The sequence below is a fragment of the Salmo salar genome, chromosome ssa06 (assembly GCF_905237065.1).
Source record: "Salmo salar chromosome ssa06, Ssal_v3.1, whole genome shotgun sequence".
In the NCBI taxonomy this organism is placed as follows: domain Eukaryota; kingdom Metazoa; phylum Chordata; class Actinopteri; order Salmoniformes; family Salmonidae; genus Salmo; species Salmo salar.
The window spans coordinates 84,265,494-84,283,549 of record NC_059447.1 but is presented as its reverse complement, the minus strand read 5'-3'; the positions used below and the strand labels follow the sequence as shown (position 1 = coordinate 84,283,549).

The window sequence follows — 18,056 nt, the reverse complement described above, 5'->3', positions numbered from 1 at the left end:
GATCTCATCTCGGTACCTAATGGCAGTCAGGCTACCTCTGGCGAGCACATGGAGGGCTGTGCGGCCCCCCAAAGAAATGCCACCCCACACCATGACTGACCCACCACCAAACCGGTCATGCTGGAGGATGTTGCAGGCAGCAGAACGTTCTCCACGGCGTCTCCAGACTCTGTCACGTCTGTCACGTGCTCAGTGTGAACCTGCTTTCATCTGTGAAGAGCACAGGGCGCCAGTGGCAAATTTGCCAATCTTGGTGTTCTTTGGCAAATGCCAAACGTCCTGCACGGTGTTGGGCTGTAAGCACAACCCCCACCTGTGGACGTCGGGCCCTCATACCACCCTCATGGAGTCTGTTTCTGACCATTTGAGCAGACACATGCACATTTGTGGCCTGCTGGAGGTCATTTTGCAGGGCTCTGGCAGTGCTTCTCCTGCTCCTCCTTGCACAAAGGCGGAGGTAGCGGTCCTGCTGCTGGGTTGTTGCCCTCCTACGGCCTCCTCCACGTCTCTTGATGTACTGGCCTGTCTCCTGGTAGCGCCTCCATGCTCTGGACACTACGCTGACAGACACAGCAAACCTTCTAGCCACAGCTCACATTGATGTGCCATCTTGGATGAGCTGCACTACCTGAGCCACTTGTGTGGGTTGTAGACTCCGTCTCATGCTACCACTAGAGTGAAAGCACCGCCAGCATTCAAAAGTGACCAAAACATCAGCCAGGAAGCATAGGAACTGAGAAGTGGTCTGTTGTCCCCACCTGCAGAACCACTCCTTTATTGGGGGTGTCTTGCTAATTGCCTATAATTTCCACCTGTTGTCTATTCCATTTGCACAACAGCATGTGAAATGTATTGTCAATCAGTGTTGCTTCCTAAGTGGACAGTTTGATTTCACAGAAGTGTGATTGACTTGGAGTTACATTGTGTTGTTTAAGTGTTCCCTTTATTTTTTTGAGCAGTGTAGTATTTCAATTTTTTTATGTAACCTCTTGAGATGGGAAACTGTTTTATGAAGTTGAACATGTGCTCTTTATGACAATGTAAAAATGTTGTGAAATTAAGCATTTTTTTTCCTTCTCAAAAAGTTGCAGTTCTCAAAATGCACCTAATTGGTGGAACGACCCAGTTATCACCATCTTCCCACACGTTGGTTGGGTTTGATTTGAATGGCCTCCAGTGCATCTGGCTGGCCAGAGATCAAACCACGGCAGCTAGCGGTAATTGCTTTGAGTCAAATTAATATCTGATATGGCATATTAGCCTGCCACTTTAAACGTCTAATACAGTCCTTTTTAATTAAGATCTGTTTAATTTCCTCCTACTACTTGTTGCTCTCAGGGGCTGATTAAAGGAATTTGTCGGCGTTTAGCTTTTACAACCATTCCAGCTACACACAATCACACACACACCGACACATATACACACACACACACACACACACACACACACACACACACACACACACACACACACACACACACACACACACACACCAGCCGGCCAGGGTTAAGATGTCTTGTGATTATGCAGAGATAGCCATGGACAGCTGCAATATATATATAGCCATAAGAGAATACATGGCTTCCTGTTGCGAAGTTACTTCATTTGTGTAAATTCAATTTGTTACTGCGCTTTTTTTCCATGACGCTCTACAGTTAGTAATATATATTTTACACATTTTATGTAGGTTTAATATCCACTGTTGGGTCCTCTGGGTGTTGAGTTGTAGGTTTTATTCACCAGTCTGATCCCTTGATGGAGTAAACAGTGTGCATTCCTATAAGCCAATGAGAAGCCAGAGGAGGTGTTGAAGTTGGTGTGTGGAGAGGATTTGAGTCGGCAGTGAAGTCTGGGGGTTGGTGGAGGGGCTAGATAATGGGTCCAGGGGGTTTTGAGAGAGCCACAAACCTCACAGCATCATAAATCCACATCAGGCCCTCTAAGGCAACTGAGATTTGTGTATCTTAACTCTAACTAGTGTATATGGGAACACTGTGGTGTTCATGATGCGTAATATTATGTCTCTACTGGAATATATTCAACTATGTGAAAGAGTTGTTTTGAGTAATTGATGATTTATAATGTACAATCTGGTTCCCTGAAATGATAGGAAGGATGCTCCTTTCTCCACATGGTTTTAAATGTTATTTTAAAACAAGCATGTACAGGGTCACCTCTAGTCCTTCACATGGTAACGGAGAAGTAATGCTTTAGTTGTTGTGTTGTTAGATATTTATTTTGCGTGATTGACACCATGCAAGCAAAAGCAGTGTGACGGTAACGCTAGATATCTCTGTGCCTTTTCTTTCCCCGACCCTGCTAACTTTTCATCAGCCGTTCAGAGGAAACCAGGTGAGTTCTGTTCTGAGGACAAGGGTCAGTAGTTAAAGGACACATTTTCAGATGGAGTTTATTTATGACAGATACTAGCCTTTAGGCTATATATAGTAAATATGAATGTAAGACATATATCCATATAAATAATTAACTGAAATTGCAAATAGAAACTGTTATATCAATAGGCCCATAGAAATCAATATGATCAATATTTTAGCAGCGTAGTGGTACTTGATGCTTCGGCCAGTTTTTATTCTAAACATTAAGCTTTTCCATGCAGACAGCCATGCCGAAAGCTTTGTTTTTGGTGTTGATAACCATGCTTTGACTTATAGCAAAGTGTGCCTAATCACACTATAACAGCTGTGTTGGTGTGATGGTGTCCTTATACTCTATCTCTCCATCTATCCTTCTTCTCCCTCAAGGCTTCTCACATCTGAAGGCATCTGAGTCAGGTACGCTCTCTTCTTTTCTCTCTTTTTCACTCATGCCATCACCTGGTTTGGAGGTCCCAAGTGTGTGCTCCTGTGTGCTGCCTCTACCTGTCAGTGTGTTCTGCTGTCATCATATTACTGCAGGGGGAGGATGAGTCCGGAGGATGGGGCTGATTGGCATGTCCTGATCGGACCACGCCCCCTCTCCCCTGCCCTTAACAGGACTCTACACTACCTCCTGTAACAGGACTCAACCCTACCTTCTATAACAGGACCCTTCCCTACCTCCTATAACAGGATTCTTTCCTACCCCCTATAACAGGACTCCTCCCTACCCCCCGTAACATGACTCTTCCCTACCTCCTGTAACAGGCCTCATCCTTACCTATAACTGGACTATTCACTACCTCCTGTAACAGAACTCTTCCCTACCTACTGTAACAGGACTCCTTCCAACCCGTAACAGTACTCTTCTCTACGTCCTATAACAGGACTCTCCCCTACCTCCTGTAACAGCATTCCTCCCTATCCATAACAGGACTATTCATTGCCTCCTGTAAAATGAGTCTTCCTATCTCGTGCAACAGGACTCTGCCCTACCTCCTGTAACATGAGTCATCCCAACCTCCTGTAATGACTCATTCTGACCTCCTGTAACATGACACTTCCACACCTCCTGTAACAGGACTTTCATCTACCCGCTGTAACAGGACTATTCCTTATCTCCTGTAAGAAGACTCTTCCCTACCCCTTTAACAGGAATTTTCCAAACCTCTTGTAACAGGACTCTATCCTACCTCCTGTAACAGGACTATTCCATAACTCCTGTAACAGGACTCCTACCTACCCTTAACAGGACTATTCCCTACATCCTGTAACAGGACTCTACCTTACCTCCTGTAACAGAAGTCCTCCCCAACTCCTGTACCATGACTCCTTCCTACCTACTGTAACAGGACTCCCACCTACATATAACTTCTCCCAACCCGTAACAGTAGTCTTTCCTACCTCCTGTAACAGGATTATATTCTACCTCCTATAACAGGACTCTTTCCTACCCATAACAGGACTATTCAGTACCTACTGTATCAGGACCCGTCCCTACTTACTGTAACAGGACTCTTTCCTACCCATAACAGGACTTTTCCCTACCTCCTGTAACAGGACCCTTCTTTACTTCCTGTAATGATACCCTCCTGTATCAGGACTCACCCTACCCATACAGGACTGTTCACTACCTCCTGTATCAGGACCCTTCCTTACCTAATGTAACATGACTATTCCCTACCTCCTGTAACAGGACTCTTTACTACCTCCTGCAACATGACTATTTTCTACCGCCTATAACATGACTCTCCCCTACCTCCTGTAAAACATATTTTCCCTACCACTATAACAGGACTCTTCCCTACCTCCTGTAACAGTGCTCTATACTGCCCCCTTTAGCAGGACTCTTCCCTACCCCTATAAAATTACTCTATACTACCCCCTGTAACAGGACTCTTCCCTACCCCATACAATTACTCTATACTACCCCCTGTAACAGGACTCTTCCCTACCCCCATACAATTACTCTATACTACCCCCTGTAACAGGACTCTTCCCTACCCCCATAAAATTACTCTATACTACCCCCTGTAACAGCCCCCTCCCTACCCCCATAAAATTACTCTATACTATCACCTGTAACAGGACTCTTCCATACCCCCATAAAATTACTCTATACTACCCCCTGTAACAGCCCCCTCCCTACCCCCATAAAATTACTCTATACTACCCCCTGTAACAGGACTCTTCCTTAATTCCTGTAAAATGACTCTACACTACTCCCTGTAACAGAACACTTCCCTTCCCACTGTGCACCAACACAGACCCAGGCTCTATATTAATCCCACAACCCCCACATCCTTGTCAGCATCACGACTCATATTTGTATAAGCAGGGTTGCAGTCAGTGGCACATGACATATACAGGCTCCTGGTCCAATGTGATATTACTGTAATTAAATATACAGGGTTCTGCTCAACTCTGATGCTACTTTAATTAAATATACAGGGTCCTGCTCAACTCTGATATTACTGTAATTAAATATACAGGGTCCTGCTCAACTCTGATATTACTGTAATTAAATATACAGGGTCCTGCTCCACTCTGATGCTACTGTAATTAAATATACAGGCTGCTGCTCCAGTCTGATATTACTGTACATGATACTATACAGGCTGCTGCTCCAGTCTGATATTACTGTGCATGATACTATACAGGCTGCTGCTCCAGTCTGATATTACTGTACATGATACTATACAGGCTGCTGCTCCAGTCTGATATTACTGTGCATGATACTATACAGGCTGCTGCTCCAGTCTGATATTACTGTACATTATACTATACAGGCTGCTGCTCCAGTCTGATATTACTGTACATGATACTATACAGGCTGCTGCTCCAGTCTGATATTACTGTACATGATACTATACAGGCTGCTGCTCCAGTCTGATATTACTGTGCATGATACTATACAGGCTGCTGCTCCAGTCTGATATTACTGTACATGATACTATACAGGCTGCTGCTCCAGTCTAATATTACTGTACATGATACTATACAGGCTGCTGCTCCAGTCTGATATTACTGTACATTATACTATACAGGCTGCTGCTCCAGTCTGATATTACTGTACATGATACTATACAGGCTGCTGCTCCAGTCTGATATTACTGTACATGATACTATACAGGCTGCTGCTCCAGTCTGATATTACTGTACATGATACTATACAGGCTGCTGCTCCAGTCTGATATTACTGTACATGATACTATACAGGCTGCTGCTCCAGTCTGATATTACTGTGCATGATACTATACAGGCTGCTGCTCCAGTCTGATATTACTGTACATGATACTATACAGGCTGCTGCTCCAGTCTAATATTACTGTACATGATACTATACAGGCTGCTGCTCCAGTCTGATATTACTGTACATTATACTATACAGGCTGCTGCTCCAGTCTGATATTACTGTACATGATACTATACAGGCTGCTGCTCCAGTCTGATATTACTGTACATGATACTATACAGGCTGCTGCTCCAGTCTGATATTACTGTACATGATAATATGTGGATGGGGAGAAGATGATCCCATCATGCTGCAGTTAATCCAGTTTATCCAGGATCACTGTGACTTGGCCCTGGACATGAGAGCACTAAGGGGGACGTGAAGGGAGCCTGCTATGTTTCCTATATGTAGCATGGAGAGGCAGAAAGGGTGTGTGCGTGTGTTTGTTCCATGGGAATGCACTGCATCTTCCAGCCTGGCATATGATCTGTTTGCATGTTTCTCAAAGCTTTGCATGACTTCCTAGTCGGTACCTCGTCCTTTCTATGTTAACGCTACTTCAACGTTCCATTCTCTCCTATTTTTCTGCCTCCTGCGACTCTCAACTCTTTCCTACCCTCACCTCCCCTCCTGCGCCTCTCAACTCGGAACGCCACTCTCCCCCTCTTCCTCGGTGGGCCCCCTTTTCTTCGTATCTATAGGTAGAAACAAAGGTACAGCGCTCTTTTCCCTATTAATACTCTACTAATCTGTACTCTACTGTACTCTATTCTACTGATCTCTACTCTACTGTACCCTACTTTACTCTGCTAATCTGTACTCATCTCTACTATACTGTATTCTTCTCTACTAATCTGTACTATACTGTACTCTACTAATCTCAACTCTACTGTACTCTATTCTACTGATCTCTCTCTACTGTACCCTACTTTACTCTTCTAATCTGTACTCATCTCTACTATACTGTATTCTTCTCTACTAATCTGTACTATACTGTACTCTACTAATCTCAACTCTACTGTACTCTTCTCTACTAATCTGTACTCTACTGTACTCTACTCTACTGATCTCTATTCTACTCTACCCTACTTTGCTCTACTAATCTTTACTCTACTGTACTCTACTCTACTAATCTCTACTCTACTTTACTCTACTAATCTGTACTCATCTCTACTATACTGTATTCTTCTCTACTAATATGTACTATACTGTACTCTACTAATCTCAACTCTACTGTACTCTTCTCTACTAATCTCTACTCTACTGATCTCTATTCTACTGTACCCTACTTTGCTCTACTAATCTTTACTCTACTGTACTCTACTCTACTAATCTGTACTCTACTGTACACTACTCTACTGATCTCTATTCTGCTGTACCCTGCTCTACTCTACTAATCCCTACTCTAATCTACTAATCTCTACTCTACTGTACTCTACTCTACTAATCTCTACTCTACTGTACCCTACTCTACTGATCTCTACTATACTGTACTCTACTCTACTAATCTCTACTCTACTAATCCGTACCCTACTCTACTAATCTCTACTAATCCGTACCCTACTCTACAGATCTCTACTCTACTGTACCCTACTTTACTCTACTAGTCTCTGCTCTACTTACCCTACTCTACTAATCTCTACTCTACTGATCTTTACTCTATGGTACTCTTCTCTACTGATCTCTACTGTACCTTACTCTACACTACTCTACTCTACTGTACTCTACTCACCTCTACTCTACTGTACCCTTTTCTACTGTACTCTACTGTACTCTTCTACTCTACTCTACTCTATTCTACTCTACTCTACTCATCTCTACTGTACTGTACTGTACTCTTTTCTACTGTACTCTACTGTACCCTACTCTACTCTACTGTACTCTTCTACTCTACTCTACTCTACTCTACTCTACTGTACCCTACTCTACTGTACACTACTCTACTGTACACTTTTCTACTGTACTCTACTGTACTTTACTATACTGCACTCTTCTCTACTGTACTCTTCTCTACTCTACTGTACTCTACTAATCTGTACTGTGCTCTACTACTCTCTACTGAACTCTGCTCTACTGTACTGTACTGTACTCTGTACTAATCTCTACTGCACTCTTCCGTATTATACTCTGCTAATCTCTACCTCACTCTGTGCCTGGGAGCTGTATGATTCCTACAGCTGGTGTATTATTGATGATGTGTGTTCAACAGTAGATACTGTGTATGTGTGAGAGGGCCCGTTCTACACACCGCCGCTGTGCTGCTAGTGCCTGTGTGTGTGTGTGTGTGTGTGTGTGTGTGTGTGTGTGTGTGTGTGTGTGTGTGTGTGTGTGTGTGTGTGTGTGTGTGTGTGTGTGTGTGTGTGTGTGTGTGTGTGTGTGTGAGAGAGAGAGAGAGGGCCCGCTCTACGCACCGCCGCTGTGCTGCTAACGCCTGTGTGTGAAGGTGTGTGTGTGAGAGGAAATTAAAGACACATGTATATGTGGTTTGAATGCAGGAGTTGTCTCAATGACTGTGCTACCTTTTTCACTGGGCCATAATGTGGGGCGGATGTGCCATACTAAATGTTGTATAAGGATTTTGGAAGCACACAATGGTGACTATGGGATTGTACCCATGGTCTATGGAGAGGGAGCTGGATGCTTTGACCACTGTGCCATCCATCCACAATGAGTTAGCAAGGCCAGTCTTAAGTAATGGATGTTTTAACCCTATCCCAAAATCCTTAACCAATCAGAATTAATGCCTGAGCTTAATTAAACCTATCCCAAACCTTAATCCTTCATTTAACCATTCAGAATAAATGCCTGAGCTTAATTAAACCTATCCCAAACCTTAATCCTTAATTTAACCATTCAGAATAAATGCCTGAGCTTAATTAAACCTATCCCAAACCTTAATCCTTAATTTAACCAATCACAATGAATGCCTGAATTTATTGTTGTTAATTTTTGGCTTCCATGGCAACCCCCACGGGAACCTTTCCCCAATAGAATCTTTCCCCCACGGGAACCACACCTGTTGGCATTCACACAAACAATCGCTACATTGTTTCAATAATATATACAGTTGAACTTTCCTCACAGCTCTGGTATATAAATATTTTTTGAGGCTTTGCTCACAATTCATTCTGTGGCAGCACAATGACCAAACGATATACTACTGTATGTGAGGCTCTTGGTCATATCTTTAACCATGACACTGATGAGGAGGAGAGAGTCCTTGTTAAACTTTGACTCAAAGTAGTCTGTGATAAATAGCACCATATGTTTAATCTATTTGTTCTAGTCAAAATAATCCATACATTATGTTTTTTTTACTCACAAACGAGTTGTATGAGCTCAGGTCAATGAGGCCTACAGACCATAAATAGCAAATAGAAGTTCAAAACTTGGAATGTTCACAAGAACTTAAGTTGATAAAAAGAGCTAACACAACATTAGGTGATAATATATGTATTATTATGGATTTATAATCAGCTACAACGGGGTGATCATTTTGGCCCGGGAACACAGAATGAATTAACATGAAACGAACACAACAGGAGGGTTAAACGATGATGGAGAATCCTCCTGGTTATCGACCCCACCACTTGCCATTGTACAGAAATAGTTCCCAGCTGCGCCTCACAAGATTTGAATTTTGATCACAATGTGTGCATAGGCTCTAATTGTTTTAACGGAATAGCCTGAACTGTTTTTTTTTCAGCTCAGATTTACTCAAGAGGGATTCAACGCAGCGTAGGTATAGCCTATAGGCCTAGTGTTTTAATGTATTCATTCCGGTTGACAGTGCAAACTGATCTGAGGTCCCCTTACTGAAAGGCTTAGTAATATGTGTACGATATACCCCTAGTTCTGTGCATAGTGATTTTTAAGACTTGTTTCATAATTCATACTGGACCATGTGATATATTCAGTACAGTGCTAATGCCTCTGGACACATTTTGGGTTGCTTTGAATTACGATTAATTATGAATTTATGAAAACCTTTTCCTGTTCTGAGGGAAATCCTGTACACATTGACTACCGACCTGTTATGATTGGTTAAAAGTGCTTTGAGCAAATTACAGTATATAATCTATACATTGACTGCCAAGCTGCTGTGATAAAGGCATTCCGCTTTTACCAAAGTCAAGTCCAGTATATCTATGCATCCTGGATCCCACTACAGTGGACAGCTGCTTCCCTAGCTCACCTTATTTCACAACAGTGTGCTCACATAGTGATCACTGCTCATCAAGGCGTAGTAAGGACTGGATGGGAAAGAGAGGATGGGGTGGGGGAATGGGGGGATGCTGACTAGAATGAAATAAAGAGGGATAAAACCATAAGACAATGATGATGTCATAGAAGATAATCAGAGGAACTAAGCAGAGAATGCTGAGGATGGTTCCATTCAGTTCAAATTCACACAACAGAGTAATCTACTGTACTGGAATACCTCAGAGAGAATTTAGAAATTCCTAACATAATTTCCCTAACAACTACAGTATATGTGTACACATTGTGCGTAGAGCGGCTAGAGAGAGAAATATAAGGTAGAGAGAGAAATTGAGGGTAGAGAGATAAAGATAGGGTAGAGAGAGAACGATAAGGTAGAGAGAGAAATAGAGAGTAGAGAGAGAAATAGAGGGTAGAGAGAGAAAGAGGATAGAGAGAGAAAGGTAAGGTAGAGAGAGAGAGAAATAGATGGTAGAGAGATAAAGAGGATAGAGAGAGAACATGCCACAGGGACAACTTTAAAATGCTATTTGGAGAACAGCAAAAATGACCCCAGCCATTATCACCTTGGCTGCTGTAGGTTCATTCACCTCAGTCCATTTACAAACACACAGCGTATTAGCTATACAATTGTAATGCTATACCTCAGAAATGGGGGAAATATGAGACCCTGACGCATAGCATCAGCGAGGAAATGAAAACATCTGACTTTTTTAGAACTGTATTGTTTGCATGTTGATAGCATTTCAATGTCAGCCTGTAAGGAAGATAGGTCCTGTGGAGATGTTCATATCGAAACATACAGTGGTTGTATTTTAATGTCGGTCTATAATGAAGATAGGTCCTGTGGAGATGTTCATATCGAAACATACAGTGGTTGTATTTTAATGTCGGTCTATAATGAAGATAGGTCCTGTGGAGATGTTCATATCGAAACATACAGTGGTTGTATTTTAATGTCGGTCTATAATGAAGATAGGTCCTGTGGAGATGTTCATATCGAAACATACAGTGGTTGTATTTTAATGTCGGTCTATAATGAAGATAGGTCCTGTGGAGATGTTCATATCGAAACATACAGTGGTTGTATTTTAATGTCGGTCTATAATGAAGATAGGTCCTGTGGAGATGTTCATATCGAAACATACAGTGGTTGTATTTTAATGTCGGTCTATAATGAAGATAGGTCCTGTGGAGATGTTCATATCGAAACATACAGTGGTTGTATTTTAATGTCGGTCTATAATGAACATAGGTCCTGTGGAGATGTTCATATCGAAACATACAGTGGTTGTATTTTAATGTCGGTCTATAATGAACATAGGTCCTGTGGAGATGTTCATATCGAAACATACAGTGGTTGTATTTTAATGTCGGTCTATAATGAACATAGGTCCTGTGGAGATGTTCATATCGAAACATACAGTGGTTGTATTTTAATGTCGGTCTATAATGAAGATAGGTCCTGTGGAGATGTTCATATCGAAACATACAGTGGTTGTATTTTAATGTCGGTCTATAATGAACATAGGTCCTGTGGAGATGTTCATATCGAAACATACAGTGGTTGTATTTTAATGTTGGCCTATAAGGAAGATGTTCATATTGAAATGTATATATTTGTTTTTTAAAGTTCCTAACTTGTTTGATGAGATTACTACAGATTTCCTATGGGGACCCCACATGGGACCCCAACCCTAAGTTTGGGGACCACTGTACTAACCGCTCTCTGCTTGCTTCTTCTCTCTCTGTCTCCTCTGCTTCCTTCTGCATGCATTTCAGTCCAGGGTTGTAGATAAAGGGCCTCATTGCCAAAATCCTGAAGTATCCCTTTAACGTTAGCTTCTTACTTCATCCTTCTAGTTGGCTAAGTAATACAAGCCAGAGCCCTTTAACATTACTGAAATATAATTATCTGCCAGCAGCTAGCCACCTGACTGAGTGACATATCTATAAGCAACTATTTGCCAGTTGTGCAGTCATTCTCAGAGAGTTGTTTTTTTGTTTGTTTGGGGGATTTCTATTGACATGGCAGGAGTCGCGGGACAGTTTTAAAATTGCTTTTTGTCCTTCATCTTGCAAACACTGTCAGCAGCGTCTCTGACTCTCCAGTTGCCTACTTGAGCTGACTGTGAGCTGGGGTATTTCGTTTCACGTCTCAGGCCCTGGGCCTGTGCCTCAAGAGGGCAGAGTTAGCCATTTGGGAGAGTGGTGAATCTGCTGCTAAAAAGGCAAATCCAAGAGGCAAATCTGGGAGACGTAGTTAAAAATATTGAACAAATGATTCCACTCATGGTTCCACTCATTTGCAAAGGCGCGATTAAAACTCAGCTAGATCAAGAATACAAGCATTCTGAGCTTTGATTAACGTTGGGAGCTATATTTAGATGTTGACCTGTAAATTATTTTTTTATTTTTTATTTATTTATTATAAAAAATGACAGAGGTCCAGAGTTGTGCTCCAGTTAGCATTAGTAACATGTCAACAGCCTGATGGCAGTCAATCAGAGTTGTGATCCAGTTAGCATTAGTAACATGTTAACAGCCTGATGGGGGTCAATCAGAGTTGTGATCCAGTTAGCATTAGTAACATGTTAACAGCCTGATGGCAGTCAATCAGAGTTGTGATCCAGTTAGCATTAGTAACATGTTAACAGCCTGATGGGGGTCAATCAGAGTTGTGATTCAGTTAGCATTAGTAACATGTTAACAGCCTGATGGGGGTCAATCAGAGTTGTGATTCAGTTAGCATTAGTAACATGTTAACAGCCTGATGGCGGTCAATCAGAGTTGTGATTCAGTTAGCATTAGTAACATGTTAACAGCCTGATAGGGGTCAATCAGAGTTGTGATTCAGTTAGCATTAGTAACATGTTAACAGCCTTATGGCAGTCAATCAGAGTTGTGATCCAGTTAGCATTAGTAACATGTTAACAGCCTGATGGGGGTCAATCAGAGTTGTGATTCAGTTAGCATTAGTAACATGTTAACAGCCTGATGGGGGTCAATCAGAGTTGTGATTCAGTTAGCATTAGTAACATGTTAACAGCCTTATGGCAGTCAATCAGAGTTGTGATTCAGTTAGCATTAGTAACATGTTAACAGCCTGATAGGGGTCAATCAGAGTTGTGATTCAGTTAGCATTAGTAACATGTTAACAGCCTGATGGGGGTCAATCAGAGTTGTGATTCAGTTAGCATTAGTAACATGTTAACAGCCTTATGGCAGTCAATCAGGGTTGTGATTCAGTTAGCATTAGTAACATGTTAACAGCCTGATGAGGGTCAATCAGAGTTGTGATCCAGTTAGCATTAGTAACATGTTAACAGCCTGATGGCAGTCAATCAGAGTTGTGATTCAGTCAATCAGAGTTGTGATTCAGTTAGCATTAGTAACATGTTAACAGCCTGATGAGGGTCAATCAGAGTTGTGATCCAGTTAGCATTAGTAACATGTTAACAGCCTGATTACATTTACATTTAAGTCATTTAGCAGACGCTCTTATCCAGAGCGACTTACAAAATGGTGCATTCACCTTATGATATCCAGTGGAACAACCACTTTACAATAGTGCATCTAAATCTTTTAAGGGGGGGGGTTAGAAGGATTACTTTATCCTATCCTAGGTATTCCTTAAAGAGGTGGGGTTTCAGGTGTCTCCGGAAGGTGGTGATTGACTCCGCTGTCCTGGCGTCGTGAGGGAGCTTGGTCCACCATTGGGGTGCCAGAGCAGCGAACAGTTTTGACTGGGCGGAGCGGGAACTGTGCTTCCTCAGAGGTAGGGGGGCCAGCAGGCCAGTGGTGGATGAACGCAGTGCCCTTGTTTGGGTGTAGGGCCTGATCAGAGCCTGAAGGTATGGAGGTGCCGTTCCCTTCACAGCTCCGTAGGCAATCACCATGGTCTTGTAGCGGATGCGAGCTTCAACTGGAAGCCAGTGGAGAGAGCGGAGGAGCGGGGTGACGTGAGAGAACTTGGGAAGGTTGAACACCAGACGGGCTGCGGCGTTCTGGATGAGTTGTAGGGGTTTAATGGCACAGGCAGGGAGCCCAGCCAACAGCGAGTTGCAGTAATCCAGACGGGAGATGACAAGTGCCTGGATTAGGACCTGCGCCGCTTCCTGTGTGAGGCAGGGTCGTACTCTGCGAATGTTGTAGAGCATGAACCTACAGGATCTGGGTCACCGCCTTGATGTTAGTGGAGAACGACAGGGTGTTGTCCAGGATCACGCCAAGGTTCTTAGCACTCTGGGAGGAGGACACAAGGGAGTTGTCAACCGTGATGGTGAGATCATGGAACGGGCAGTCCTTCCCCGGGAGGAAGAGCAGCTCCGTCTTGCCGAGGTTCAGCTTGAGCTGGTGATCCGTCATCCACACTGATATGTCTGACAGACATGCAGAGATGCGATTCGCCGCCTGGTTATCAGAAGGGGGAAAGGAGAAGATTAATTGTGTGTCGTCTGCATAGCAATGATAGGAGAGACCATGTGAGGATATGACAGAGCCAAGTGACTTGGTGTATAGCGAGAATAGGAGAGGGCCTAGAACAGAGCCCTGGGGGACACCAGTGGTGAGAGCGCATGGTGCGGAGACAGATTCTCGCCACGCCACCTGGTAGGAGCGACCTGTCAGGTAGGACGCAATCCAAGCGTGGGCCGCGCCGGAGATGCCCAACTCGGAGAGGGTGGAGAGGAGGATCTGATGGTTCACAGTATCAAAGGCAGCAGATAGGTCTAGAAGGATGAGAGCAGAGGAGAGAGAGTTAGCTTTAGCAGTGCGGAGAGCCTCCGTGACACAGAGAAGAGCAGTCTCAGTTGAATGCCCAGTCTTGAAACCTGACTGATTAGGATCAAGAAGGTCATTCTGAGAGAGATAGCAGGAGAGCTGGCCAAGGACGGCACGTTCAAGAGTTTTGGAGAGAAAAGAAAGAAGGGATACTGGTCTGTAGTTGTTGACATCGGAGGGATCGAGTGTAGGTTTTTTTCAGAAGGGGTGCAACTCTCGCTCTCTTGAAGACGGAAGGGACGTAGCCAGCGGTCAAGGATGAGTTGATGAGCGAGGTGAGGAAGGGGAGAAGGTCTCCGGAAATGGTCTGGAGAAGAGAGGAGGGGATAGGGTCAAGTGGGCAGGTTGTTGGGCGGCCGGCCGTCACAAGACGCGAGATTTCATCTGGAGAGAGAGGGGAAAAAGAGGTCAAAGCACAGGGTAGGGCAGTGTGAGCAGGACCAGCGGTGTCGTTTGACTTAGCAAACGAGGATCGGATATCGTCAACCTTCTTTTCAAAATGGTTGACGAAGTCATCCGCAGAGAGGGAGGAGGGGGGGGGGAGGGGGAGGAGGATTCAGGAGGGAGGAGAAGGTAGCAAAGAGCTTCCTAGGGTTAGAGGCAGATGCTTGGAATTTAGAGTGGTAGAAAGTGGCTTTAGCAGCAGAGACAGAAGAGGAGAATGTAGAGAGGAGTGAGTGAAAGGATGCCAGGTCCGCAGGGAGGCGAGTTTTCCTCCATTTCCGCTCGGCTGCCCGGAGCCTTGTTCTGTGAGCTCGTAGTGAGTCGTCGAGCCATGGAGCAGGAGGGGAGGACCGAGCCGGCCTGGAGGATAGGGGACAGAGAAAATCAAAGGATGCAGAAAGGGAGGAGAGGAGGGTTGAGGAGGCAGAATCAGGAGATAGGTTGGAGAAGGTTTGAGCAGAGGGAAGAGATGATAGGATGGAAGAGGAGAGAGTAGCGGGAGAGAGAGAGCGAAGGTTGGGACGGCGCAATACCATCTGAGTAGGGGCAGAGTGAGAAGTGTTGGATGAGAGCAAGAGGGAAAAGGATACAAAGTAGTGGTCGGAGATTTGGAGGGGAGTTGCAATGAGATTAGTGGAAGAACAGCATCTAGTAAAGATGAGGTCAAGCGTATTGCCTGCCTTGTGAGTAGGGGGGGAAGGTGAGAGGGTGAGGTCAAAAGAGGAGAGGAGTGGAAAGAAGGAGGCAGAGAGGAATGAGTCAAAGGTAGACGTGGGGAGGTTAAAGTCACCCAGAACTGTGAGAGGTGAGCCATCCTCAGGAAAGGAACTTATCAAGGCGTCAAGCTCATTGATGAACTCTCCAAGGGAACCTGGAGGGCGATAAATGATAAGGATGTTATGCTTGAAAGGGCTGGTAACTGTGACAGCATGGAATTCAAATGAGGAGATAGACAGATGGGTCAGGGGAGAAAGAGAGAATGTCCACTTGGGAGAGATGAGGATTCCAGTGCCACCACCCCGCTGGCTCGATGCTCTAGGGGTATGCGAGAACACGTGGGCAGACGAAGAGAGAGCAGTAGGAGTAGCAGTGTTATCTGTGGTAATCCATGTTTCCGTCAGCGCCAGGAAGTCTAGGAACTGGAGGGTAGCATAGGCTGAGATGAACTCAGCCTTGTTGGCTGCAGACCGGCAGTTCCAGAGGCTGCCGGAGACCTGGAACTCCACGTGGGTCGTGCGCGCTGGGACCACCAGGTTAGAGTGGCAGCGGCCACGCGGTGTGAAGCGTTTGTATGGCCTGTGCAGAGAGGAGAGAACAGGGATAGACAGACACATAGTTGACAAGCTACAGAAGTGTTGTTTCTTGTATTATTGTCTCCTGTGTCTTTAGAGAACTGTTTCACTTTGATATCCTTTTTCTTCTGTCCTGATTTTCTCTTTCTTTTCTTCTGTTAACTAGATATTCTTTGTTGTTCTTCGTTAGCTAGCTAGCTTCTTCCAAAAGAGTCCCCAGCAACTGCTTAGCAACTGGTAAACAATTCAGCTTGCTAAGATAACTACAATTTTATGAAAAATAGTTATTTTTCAAAAGCCTATCTTCTTTGTTTGTTGCTTGTTTTTTCTCCTATTCAGTCTTGCAGTTTTCTTTTGCTTTTTTCCGATGTACTTCACTCTAAAAACCATGTAAATTTCAATATTTGTAGGAGCTCATTTTTCAGCTGCTGCTGCTCAAATTGGAGTTCCGGAACCTGGAATGGGGGTCAATGGGGGTCAATCAGAGTTGTGATCCAGTTAGCATTAGTAACATGTTAACAGCCTGATGGGAGTCAATCAGAGTTGTGATCCAGTTAGCATTAGTAACATGTTAACAGCCTGATGGCAGTCAATCAGAGTTGTGATTCAGTTAGCATTAGTAACATGTTAACAGCCTGATGGGGGTCAATCAGAGTTGTGATCCAGTTAGCATTAGTAACATGTTAACAGCCTGATGGGGGTCAATCAGAGTTGTGATCCAGTTAGCATTAGTAACATGTTAACAGCCTGATGGGAGTCAATCAGAGTTGTGATCCAGTTAGCATTAGTAACATGTTAACAGCCTGATGGGGGTCAATCAGAGTTGTGATCCAGTTAGCATTAGTAACATGTTAACAGCCTGATGGGGGTCAATCAGAGTTGTGATCCAGTTAGCATTAGTAACATGTCAACAGCCTGATGGCAGTCAATCAGAGTTGTGATCCAGTTAGCATTAGTAACATGTTAACAGCCTGATGGGGGTCAATCAGAGTTGTGATTCAGTTAGCATTAGTAACATGTTAACAGCCTGATGGGGGTCAATCAGAGTTGTGATTCAGTTAGCATTAGTAACATGTCAACAGCCTGATGGGGGTCAATCAGAGTTGTGATCCAGTTAGCATTAGTAACATGTTAACAGCCTGATGGGGGTCAATCAGAGTTGTGATTCAGTTAGCATTAGTAACATGTCAACAGCCTGATGGGGGTCAATCAGAGTTGTGATCCAGTTAGCATTAGTAACATGTTAACAGCCTGATGGGGGTCAATCAGAGTTGTGATTCAGTTAGCATTAGTAACATGTTAACAGCCTGATGGGGGTCAATCAGAGTTGTGATCCAGTTAGCATTAGTAACATGTTAACAGCCTGATGGGGGTCAATCAGAGTTGTGATCCAGTTAGCATTAGTAACATGTCAACAGCCTGATGGGGGTCAATCAGAGTTGTGATCCAGTTAGCATTAGTAACATGTTAACAGCCTGATGGGGGTCAATCAGAGTTGTGATTCAGTTAGCATTAGTAACATGTTAACAGCCTGATGGCAGTCAATCAGAGTTGTGATTCAGTTAGCATTAGTAACATGTTAACAGCGTGATGTGGGTCAATCAGAGTTGTGATCCAGTTAGCATTAGTAACATGTTAACAGCCTGATGGGAGTCAATCAGAGTTGTGATCCAGTTAGCATTAGTAACATGTTAACAGCCTGATGGG

General features: G+C 43.8%; 1 protein-coding gene across 1 annotated transcript in view; it reads left to right on the top strand.

Moving 5' to 3' along the window:
- Positions 1-18,056, top strand: part of LOC106608239 (neurexin-3b) — a 607,554-nt gene that overhangs the window by 48,997 nt on the left and 540,501 nt on the right. Inside the window, 3 exon segments of the mRNA XM_045721094.1 lie at positions 2,335-2,352; positions 2,763-2,792; positions 6,312-6,323. Of these exon segments, the coding sequence (XP_045577050.1) occupies positions 2,335-2,352; positions 2,763-2,792; positions 6,312-6,323 (60 nt within the window).